The sequence below is a fragment of the Lactuca serriola genome, chromosome 9, assembly GCF_051521515.1.
Source record: "Lactuca serriola cultivar US96UC23 chromosome 9, Lser_US96UC23_V15, whole genome shotgun sequence".
In the NCBI taxonomy this organism is placed as follows: domain Eukaryota; kingdom Viridiplantae; phylum Streptophyta; class Magnoliopsida; order Asterales; family Asteraceae; genus Lactuca; species Lactuca serriola.
Genome location: NC_136416.1, coordinates 1,041,123 through 1,051,102, shown reverse-complemented (window position 1 = coordinate 1,051,102; position 9,980 = coordinate 1,041,123). Strand labels below are relative to the sequence as shown.

Genomic DNA, 9,980 nt, shown 5'->3' with positions numbered 1-9,980 from the left:
CGGCGAGTTAGAAGAACAACTCGGCGAGTCTGTTGAAGATTACCTTGGACTCGGCGAGTCTATGCTTGGACTCGGCGAGTCTGGTCGTGAAGTCCTAACCTTTTCTGGTTGAGCTGTGAATCGGTGAGTTGGGCAGGAAGGGACTTAGAGGTTGTTGGACTCGACGAGTCTTGGGTCGACTCGGCGAGTTGAGTCGTGACATGGGAGTTTCTGAGCATAGGAACTCGACGAGTCAACGGGTTGACTCGGCGAGTAGGGTCAACCAGAAAGGTTGACTTTGACTGGGGACTTTGACTTGGACCAAGGGTTGACCAGTTTGACTTCCAAGGGTATTTTTGGTAATTATTGGTGTTTGTTGGTTTTGGTTTTGGTTATTTGGTAATGATCAGTGGTGGAGTTCGTGATGGTGGTCGGAGCAGCGTGGTCTTATTTCTTCAAGTCGACAGTTGTAGGTGAGTTATCCTCACTATATCGACAGGGTCTAAGGCACCAAGGCCGGCCCTTTATCGGATGGGAATCCGGGTAGTTGTTTGTTATGTTATTGCTTTGCTATGTCTGCATCATGGTAGTTAGGATGGTATATGTTAGAGACCTGGTTAAGGTCGGTATCCTGGTATATAGGATGATGCTATGTTAGTGACCGGTTAGGTCAGTATCTTGGTTAGGATGTTGCTATGTTATGTGATCTGCTAGATCGATTCATTAGTTGTGGATTGCTATATAACTATATGTTTATGTGCACATGGTTGTTGGACTGGGTTTGGGTTGAGGCGGGTCCTGCTTTGTGCTGTAGGCCAACATACCCAGGGCGGACCGGTTAGACCGAAGGCCCGGCGAGCGGTCCGGATTGGCTGAAGGCCCCAAGAGGGCGGACTAGACGTGCTGAGGCTCAGAGAGTGGACCAGACAGACTGAAGGCCCGGTGTGGGCAACCAGTCATACTGTAGACTCAGAGAGTGGACCAGGTGGACTGAAGGCCCGGTGCGGGCGGACCAGTCATAATGTAGACTCGGAGAGAGTGTGGACCGGGTGGACTGAAGGCCTGGTGCAGGCGGACCAGTCACACTGTAGACTCGATATGCATGGCTGTTTTGTTTATGATATGATATGATATGTGTATGGTATTGTGGTTGGTATTTTGGGGGTAACTCACTAAGTTTTCGGGCTTACAGTTTCAGTGTATTGTTTCAGGTACTTCAGGAGACCGTGTCAAGGCGAAGGCGTGATCGTACCGCTCCTCAGTTTTATGTTGATGTTCTGGGATACTCTGATAATAAAAGAATTGAAAACCTTTTTGTAATAACTTAATGAATATAGATTGTTTTTGAAAACTTTAAATTGGTTGTAAATTTTCACGGTGAAGTGCAGGGGCAAGAAGAAATGACCCACAACCAGGAAGAACATGAAGTGCAAGCAGAGGCACCACCTGCAACCACATCTTCAAGACCACCTGGTAGACCATCTCCAAGACCAAATGCAAGACCATCTTATAGGACAAGAAAGCAATCTAAGAGGATAATCTTGATGAAACTGGGAAAGAATTTTAGTGGAGAAGGGAGCACATCTGGGAAACCTTTAGATTTAGAATGATGTGGTTGTTGTGTTATTTAATGTAGGTTATGTAAAACTTAAGTCTTTTGGCTGTTTCCTTTGTGGTCCACGACTACCAACTCAACTATGGGTACCTTTTAAACAATTTAAGTATTTTGTCTGTGTTCTTTTGTTAAGACCAATGCACCTTTTGTAATGGAACCAATTAAGTATGTGGTCCACTTATGTGTCTGTGTTTGCATATGCTTCTGTTTGTGGTCCATTCATTTGTTTATTATGACTGGAATCTTGGTATTGATAATTAAACCAATTTCGTATTCAAAGCACATAAAGTAAGGGTAAAGCAATGACAATACATGTATGCATATTTGTTAAAATACTTAAACTGGGAATGACTTCCATTGATAACTTTATCCATGTGATGTTACATAAGATACACACAAAAGTGTCAATTGTTATGACCCTACCCACAGTGCATGTTATATGCAAAAGAGTCCCATACACTACCCATATTTATCTATGATATCCACTATATCCAAAAGCTTACACAAACCATCCTATACACTTCCCAAAAGACTATACAAAAAGCTATGCATACCCTTGTCCTACCAACACTGCAACACTTCCTACACGAAACAATTAACCATTATCATGAACCCACAACCACAAAGAAACCCAAATAGTATTGCTAGTTTGATCTTCAGGTAAAATTTCTCCCATTGTTAAGTCAGTTTCAACACATGTGTAGTAAAGAGTTGTTGTTCATCCATCATCATACTTTGCATATCCTTCATTTTTGCCTCCGTCCTTGCAGAACAACAATGTGCATCTCCATTCACATCCCTTCTCATTTCTTTGAGCATGGTCTTGTAGTGTGCATATGGTCCTTCAAGCTCAGGATCAATCCAATCAATGTAGTTACATTTTACCTCGTTCAGTTGTAACAAATATACTATCATTCAATTCACATTCGTATAAAGAGTGTTACAATCAACTAAAACGAGATTTCTTACCATCGAAAATGGACAGTTGAAGAACCTCCGAGGTGGATTGGGCAACGTCCACGACATTCTCTTCTTTGAAGGGTAACGACAACCACAATTAGGGATGGGTTCAGCTGGGTTACTCCAAAGTATGACTACTCCGACGTTGACAACTATTTGACCAGCTATCGTTGAAGGATTTAGGTTTTATGCTTCTTACGATAAATTAGGGGAACTTATATGATTCTTGCGATAAATTAGGGGAACGAAGTTGTGTGAAGTGGCCGATGGAAACCCTCGTTCTTAATGTCGGTCCACATGCCAACCTGGAGCTTACATGGGCGATGGAAACTGTCATAACCGGATACAAATGGTCACATTCCCTCTTTTAACCCATTATTTGAAAGTATAAGGATCCATAACACGCAAAAAATAGAATAATGACCTTTTAAACCCAAAATGAAAAACACGTGAAACTTATTTTTTCATACGTTATATATTCCACACATAGCAAAAAAAAAGATGTATGGATTAGAGGGAATATGAGGTTAGAGCATGAACATAACATTTTCACAAAAAACAAATGTGTAAATTGTTCAAAGTTGGTACAAGTTGATGTTACGTGAATAATCATATTTCATAAATTTTGGTTTTGCTTAACTACATTTCATTCATATTACACATACAAATTTAGGGTTCTGCTCAATAACATTCAGCTTACCATCGTGTTAGGGAAGTTGTGTAACTTTCATGCGGGGTTATAAATCGTCCTTGAAGTCCTTTGTCGAGCTTGGATGGGACAATCATATAATCGTACATAGGAACAAACTGAGTGTATGTGTTTTTATTGCTATTGTTGGAGTATTGTGATGAATACAACATTTTTTTTGTTGGCAATGATTTGATTTGAGGCGCAATGGAACATGGTTTAACCGAAAAGATGAATTAGGTAGATGAGAATGGTCCATTTTAAGGTTTCGAGCAACTCAACAACATGGAAGTATCGTGTCATTAATTTGCCATGTTACTACTTACATATACACGTTCATTTAATTTGAAAGTGATGGAATCGGGTAAATAGAGTTTTTTTCCCATCTTTTAGCAAGTAAATACTAAATTTAAGCGCCCTTATCACAATTTTTTTTTCTTCATAAAAGACTTTTTAAACCAAAATATATATTTTGTTGGGCCTAACATGTCATTAACCAAAAAATAGTCTTTTCAAATAAATGCTCCAAAACTCAAAGACTTTTTTGTTTTTTTTTTTACGATGAAAAAAGCGAAAACGAAAGACCTCGTGGGGGTCAAAAGTTAAATATCTAAATCGTAAGGACTGCTTATGGTCTCAACTTATCTTAAACCGATTAGAAAGATTTGAACCCGGATTAAGATCTTGCCGACCTTTCCCATCATTTTAACCGACGTCTAGAATCCCCAATTCTTCCTTCCCTGTACGAACCCTAGCTGCCGCAAAACGTCAATTGTGGTGCCTGTCCTCACCGATTCTATCAATCCCAGTTTGTGATTCAAAGAGAGGATGGACGATACCTGTGCTGTGTGTGCAGAGAGCCTAGAATGGGTTGCTTACGGATCTTGTGGACACAAAGAGGTTTGTTCCACATGCGTTGCTCGTCTTCGGTTTATCTGTAGTGATCGCCGCTGCTGCATCTGCAAAACCGAGTCAACCCTTATCTTTGTTACCAAGGTTTCTTTCTAATCTCTTGTTGATCCATCTCCAACTATAATAGTATAGTAACGTTGTTACCCATATGCCATATCTGGTGATCGCTCATTCGATGAATAGTTCGCATTAAGCTGATGTTATTTCCGAAACTGCTGTGTTTTATGTGATTGGGGTTTTTTTGCAGGCTTTAGGGGACTACACTAAGATGATAAATGACTTCTCGGTCTTCCCTTCCGAAGATAAAGAAGGTCGATCTGGCTCATATTGGTACCATGAAGACACACAGGCCTACTTTGATGATTTGGATCAATACAAAATGGTCAAGGCCATGTGTAGGCTTTCTTGTAGTGTTTGTGACAAGATAGAGGAGAACACCAGTAATAGCTCCAAGAGAAAAGCTAGGTTTCGTGACATCCATCAGCTTAAGGGTCATCTGTTCCACCAGCATAAGTTGTTTATGTGCAGCCTCTGCCTGGAAGGAAGGAAGGTTATTTTCGAGTTCTATCTTTTTTATACTTTCTCTGTGCCCGCTGTTATATATAAGTATTGCATGTTCTTATGTTTTCATTGGAAAGCTCTGAGCCAAATATATTTTTAGTGGCGTGCACAATGGGATTGTCTAGATTACTGAAACTTGCAATCTAAGAAGCTAGGTATGCTGTATGGATGCAGATGTACTAATTAGTATTACTTAAGACACTGACTCTGAAAAGTTTGAAATTTTGTGATATGGTGATTAACATCAAACATATTTAATTTATCGTTTATACTTGGACGTGGAGTCTTTGGGAGTTAAATGAACACATTAGCATGAATAGCTTGAAAATATATCTACACTTGGCATAGGATGCACGTTTAATGTGGCTAGGTGATCACATATCAATTGTAACTTGTTTAATTCGACAAGTCTGGTGGTTTTTATTGCCATATTGGTTCTTTGTGCAAAGTCAAAACATGACTTTGATTTTGGAAAAGTTTGTTTAGCAGCTATTATATAATCTATTTTATTGCACAGTCAACACGTTGCAGTTAATTCTGGTTGCAATGTCATCATAGCTGATATCATTTGCTTGGTAAGGCATGTTCCTTTTCAAACACATGATTCTGCAGTAATGGTGAATAATCCCAAGCTCAGTTGTATGTTATAACTGGTCTTATGAAAAAGACTAAATAAGATATTTTGGTAATTCTTTAGTGCATGCATGTTTTGTTTCTTGACTCTTTATTTATTAAAGTTGTTTCTTTAGCCTTTGGAGTTTCTTTAGTTGTCTGATGTGATTGTTTTATGTACATATGGAATGCATCAGGTATTTATCTGTGAGCAGAAGCTTTATTCGAAAGCCCAATTGAAACAACATATAAACACAGGTGACTCTGAAGTTGATGGAACTGAAAGTGAAAGAGGTGGGTTTCAGGGACATCCTTTATGTGAATTCTGCCGGTCACCATTTTATGGGGACAATGAGCTTTACACACATATGTCTACCGAACATTACACTTGCCATATATGCCAAAGGTACAATTTTTGAGCCATCATCTCTGTCGACTGATGCAAGTTATTTAAACTTTTTCTTTTGAATGTATGCAGACAAAATCCTGGTCAATACGAGTATTACAAGAATTATGATGACTTGGAGGCGAGTTGTTTTTCTATTTCAAAACCAAGCCAGTGAATTCAATTCGTTGCTGAGATTGATTTTATATTTTTCTATGAGTATATTATAATATCGACGAATGAATCATTGGTGTTGTGGTGCTACGTATAATATAATTAATCAAGAGCAATATGTCGTGTTGCAGATTCATTTTCGCCAAGAACATCATTTGTGTGAGGATGAGTCTTGCCTTTCCAAGAAGTTTGTTGTTTTTCCATCCGAAGCTGAAATGAAGGTAATTAATTGTCTTATTTATCTAGCTAAAAAAGCACCTCGAAACAAGTGTTGTAATTTGTAACCGAACTGGTGTTAAATTTCCAGAGGCACAATGCCTTGGAGCATGGAGGTCGCATGTCACGAGCAAAGCGCAATGCTGTTTTGCAGGTATGCTGGCTGTTGTGTAGTCAGAGAAAGACACGAGCCATTAATGTATTTTTATTTTATTTTATTTAAAAAATAAAAAGTTGAGATGTTTTCTGTGTTTTGGGTAGTTACCGACCAGCTTCACATATCGACGAAGCAACGAACAAAATAACAGACACGGAAGACGAAATACATTTCAACGTGATCTGTCGGAAGCGGAACTATCGAGAGCAATTGAAGCCAGCCTGGAGACAGCTAACAATGTGAATGGCAGCAGATTTCCAGAAGCATCTGATGCTAACAGAAATGGTTTTGACCCGTTAGTTGAGTCATTTGAAGGGCTAGTTACAGAATCTGATCCAAGATATCTTATGGCTGTTTCACATAGGCCAAGAAATGGAGCACTGGAGGAGTCGGCTTTCCCTCCACTCTCCACCGCCGGCGCCGGACCTAGTGGTACCGCTCAAAAGCCTGCTGCAGAAGGTGGTGGTGGTGGTGGTGGAAGAAACACCATGGCAGAAAAACTACGCCGGCAGAACAAGAAGAAGGTGAACGTTCTCAATTCAGCTCCGGCGTGGCCAGCACCCACTCGTTTCAACAATAATCAGTCAGCATCAGCATCAGCAGTTTCTAGACCTCAAAGTAATACACATGGATCATCGGTTAAGTTGGCAGTCAACCAGAGGCTGCCTGTAAATGTGCATGTGCAGCAGGCCTCTTCTAGTCAACCAAGTGCTGTTGGTTCATCTTCATCTTCCTCTTCCAGCGGTTGGAAGAACAAGAGCAGAATTAGCCATTCATCATCGGCTCCTAATCTGGTATCTGATTTCCCTCCGGTTTCATCGACATTGCATACGCCTGCAACTGCAAGTGTGGAGCAGCATGTTTATGCTGCAAATAAGTCGATGGTGGAAAAGATACGTGAGGGTTTGGGTCGGGATGAAGATAGATATGGTGCGTTCAAGGAGATATCTGGGGAGTATCGGAAAGGTGGGATTGACGCAGAGACTTATCTGGTGTATGTGGAGCAGTTTGGATTGTCGCATCTTGTTGTTGACTTGGCTAGGCTATGTCCTGATCCTCGTAAGGAGAAGGAGCTTCTTGCAGTTTACAATGCCAATCGAACTCTGATCCAGAAAGGAAACAAAAACACCACCAGCAGCAGTAGCAGTGGTACTAGTACTAGTACTAGTACTAGTACCAACAGTAAAGGTAAAGGTAAAGGGAAGTCTGTTGCTGTTGGTAACAAGCAGCTAACAAACAGCATACTGGAGAGTGTGCGGGAGTTGCAATCCAACTACCGACCGCCTGAAGAAGAGGAGGTGGAGATGCTGTCAAAGGACGGGTATCGGGCTAATAAAGGGAAAACAACGATTGCTGATGGAGATGGTCAACTCCTCCTCCTAAAGCCCCCGAAGAAGAGTCTGGAAGAAGAAGAAGAAGGTGCTGGTGGTAAACAGCAAAGGAAAAAAACCTCAAAGTTTCATAGGGTTCGGCTTGGTAATGGCTCCATGGCTGCACTTCTTGATCTCAATGGTAATAATAGTAATCATGCTGCTGAGGCGTCAGAGGATGAGGAAGCATCAAAGGACACCATACCCGTGCGAGGTGTGTGGCGAAATGGTGGAGGTCATAGGCTAATCCAGAAAAGACCCTCCTAGTTTTCATGGGATCAATGTTTGTTTTGAATTTTGATGAAAAATGGATGGTTTTTCATGGGAGTGGAGGAGGATATATATAAAAATTTATACAAGTTATCTGTTTATTTTTCAACCAAGTTGTAGTTGCTTTTGTTTATGACTTTTTGTGTATACACCCCCGTAAAAGATTATAAAATACTATTCCTTCCTTCCATCCATCCGTTAATTGGATTGGATTTGATTTGATTTGATTTGATGGTATTCAATTACTTTCTGGTAATCTTTAGAAGATGCATGCAGGCAGGAGCTTTAATTTATACCACAAACATATCCATACATCATCTTTTAGCAAGAAGCATACTCAATTTGTCAACCGATTTTGTTAAAAGTTTTTTTACCTACACGCACACACACAATTGCCTTGTTGCTTGCTTGGAGATGGAGAGAGCCCAAAGCAATGTTAAAGACACACAACGCCCATCCATGAGATGTGTTTTTATTTTTCTTTTGCCAACGACTTGCTACCATGATATTGATAACCACAAACAATACTTGCAATAAATATACAAGGGAAACTAGGCTTTTTAACAATTCACATTTCACACATTCCAGTAAAATAATATACAACTTATATATAATTAGAATGAAGTGCTGTTGCCAAATGTCTTCTCACTGCTGTAGCACATGTATAAGAAGCCATCCTCATCCTTAAATGATTCATAAACCGACTCTATCAGGCTGGCTGCAAATACAAAAAAAAAATCTCATAAATAAAAGCTAACAAACAGACATGAATTATGATGATGATGACATAACAATATAACATACATGTCTGAGGTAATGTGTTGTGCACGAATACGAATAGAGCCTTTCCAGGAGTCAAATGGAGCCTGCCGCTAAGTATGTGAATAAATTGCCCAATTGACATGTCCCGGGGTACCAAATATCTGCAAATCACAACAAAAACTAATCAGTAATCATATCCGGAGATCAATTTTATTGTTTCTTGTTTGATGATTTTAGATTCTTTTTCTATAGCAAAACATTCTTAGCTAATATTATATGCTATCATGATCAAACATGGAAGCCATTACAAACTTGTAAACGAAATACTTACTTCTTCTTTTCCATCTCAGGAAGGTCGGTTTTTGTATATCTTTCCACTACCACCTGCATAAAATAGAATAAAATATATTATTAAACAAAAACAAGAGACACCAAAATGGTCGCAGAGGTTAGCTATGTCATCCAAATTCCAGCATCCAGTTCTACTGCTATAATATTGGAATAGGAAGAAAGGCACACAAACACATATGTTGACCAAAACTCACAGATTGATTTGGAATTGTAATACATAACAATATTATTTATCGGGAGTAAACTAATTACAGGGAGACGATCGGGGTATCTGGCGATGATGTCCTGTGATTCCTGGCATCGCTCCTCTGCGATTTTGCAAATTATGAATTAATCAACCCATTAGATCGGAAAAAAAAAGAGAGAGAGAAAGGAAGAGGGAAGAAACAAACCAAACGAGTAAGTTTCCTTGAACGCAGTAGATTTTCCCATCTCCACTTCACCTCCAATACCTATTCCGATAGCTATCAACTGCAACTGGAAAATTAGATAAAATTGACACGGCAACCCCTATGGTCCAACTCCAATCTCCCCTCAGCTCTCCTTATTTATAATAAATTGGTTTGGGCCTGGCCCTTATCTTATCCTATTTATTTATTTATTTTTTTAAAAACAAATCTAATCGTTTTTATTTATTTTAACTAGAAATTGCCTCCTTCCGTTTCGTGGGAGATTAGACGAGATTTGCTTAGTATGTTTTATTCATATAAAAGAAAAATATTACTATTCATCAATCTAATCTGCTTTTTATTTATTTCAACTAGAAATTGCATGCTCCTGTTTCATGGGAGGTGCAGACGAGATTTACTTATTATGTTTTAGTCATAAAGAAGAAAAATACTATTATTCATCATTTTTATAGTTCTCTGTGCACGATTTCGGAGGGGACTAAAGTTGTCGACATACGAAAGTCTAGGGATTAAATCTGAAAACATGGTAATATTCAAAAGGTGAAGGAGTGGAAATTG

General features: G+C 39.4%; 2 protein-coding genes across 2 annotated transcripts; one reads left to right on the top strand and one right to left on the bottom strand.

The window, feature by feature from the left end:
- Positions 1-3,916: 3,916 nt before the first annotated feature.
- On the top strand, positions 3,917-8,126 carry LOC145075174 (RING/U-box superfamily protein). Its single transcript, XM_079021473.1, has 7 exons — positions 3,917-4,238; positions 4,402-4,704; positions 5,525-5,733; positions 5,806-5,854; positions 6,018-6,107; positions 6,194-6,256; positions 6,364-8,126. Exons 1-7 carry the CDS (start codon positions 4,071-4,073, stop codon positions 7,894-7,896), a joined length of 2,415 nt encoding a protein of 804 aa, XP_078877599.1. The 5' UTR covers positions 3,917-4,070; the 3' UTR covers positions 7,897-8,126.
- A 281-nt stretch (positions 8,127-8,407) lies between these two features.
- Positions 8,408-9,561, bottom strand: LOC145075175 (autophagy-related protein 8i-like). Its single transcript, XM_079021474.1, has 5 exons — positions 9,405-9,561; positions 9,265-9,320; positions 8,993-9,045; positions 8,704-8,822; positions 8,408-8,617 (listed from the first exon to the last, which is right to left on the bottom strand). The coding sequence occupies exons 1-5, from the start codon at positions 9,442-9,444 to the stop codon at positions 8,514-8,516; spliced, it is 372 nt and encodes a 123-aa protein (XP_078877600.1). The 5' UTR covers positions 9,445-9,561; the 3' UTR covers positions 8,408-8,513.
- Positions 9,562-9,980: the final 419 nt, after the last annotated feature.

Excerpts from the sequence above, each read along its gene's own strand:
- LOC145075174 (XM_079021473.1), top strand. The coding sequence starts at position 4,071 with ATGGACGATACCTGTGCTGTGTGTGCAGAGAGCCTAGAATGGGTTGCT. Across the intron at positions 4,705-5,524 it reads TCTGCCTGGAAGGAAGGAAG|GTATTTATCTGTGAGCAGAA; the intron begins GTTATTTTCGAG and ends GGAATGCATCAG. Across the intron at positions 6,108-6,193 it reads CATCCGAAGCTGAAATGAAG|AGGCACAATGCCTTGGAGCA; the intron begins GTAATTAATTGT and ends TTAAATTTCCAG.
- LOC145075175 (XM_079021474.1), bottom strand. The coding sequence starts at position 9,444 with ATGGGAAAATCTACTGCGTTCAAGGAAACTTACTCGTTTG. Across the intron at positions 9,321-9,404 it reads CAAGGAAACTTACTCGTTTG|AGGAGCGATGCCAGGAATCA; the intron begins GTTTGTTTCTTC and ends GCAAAATCGCAG. Across the intron at positions 9,046-9,264 it reads GATACCCCGATCGTCTCCCT|GTGGTAGTGGAAAGATATAC; the intron begins GTAATTAGTTTA and ends TATTTTATGCAG.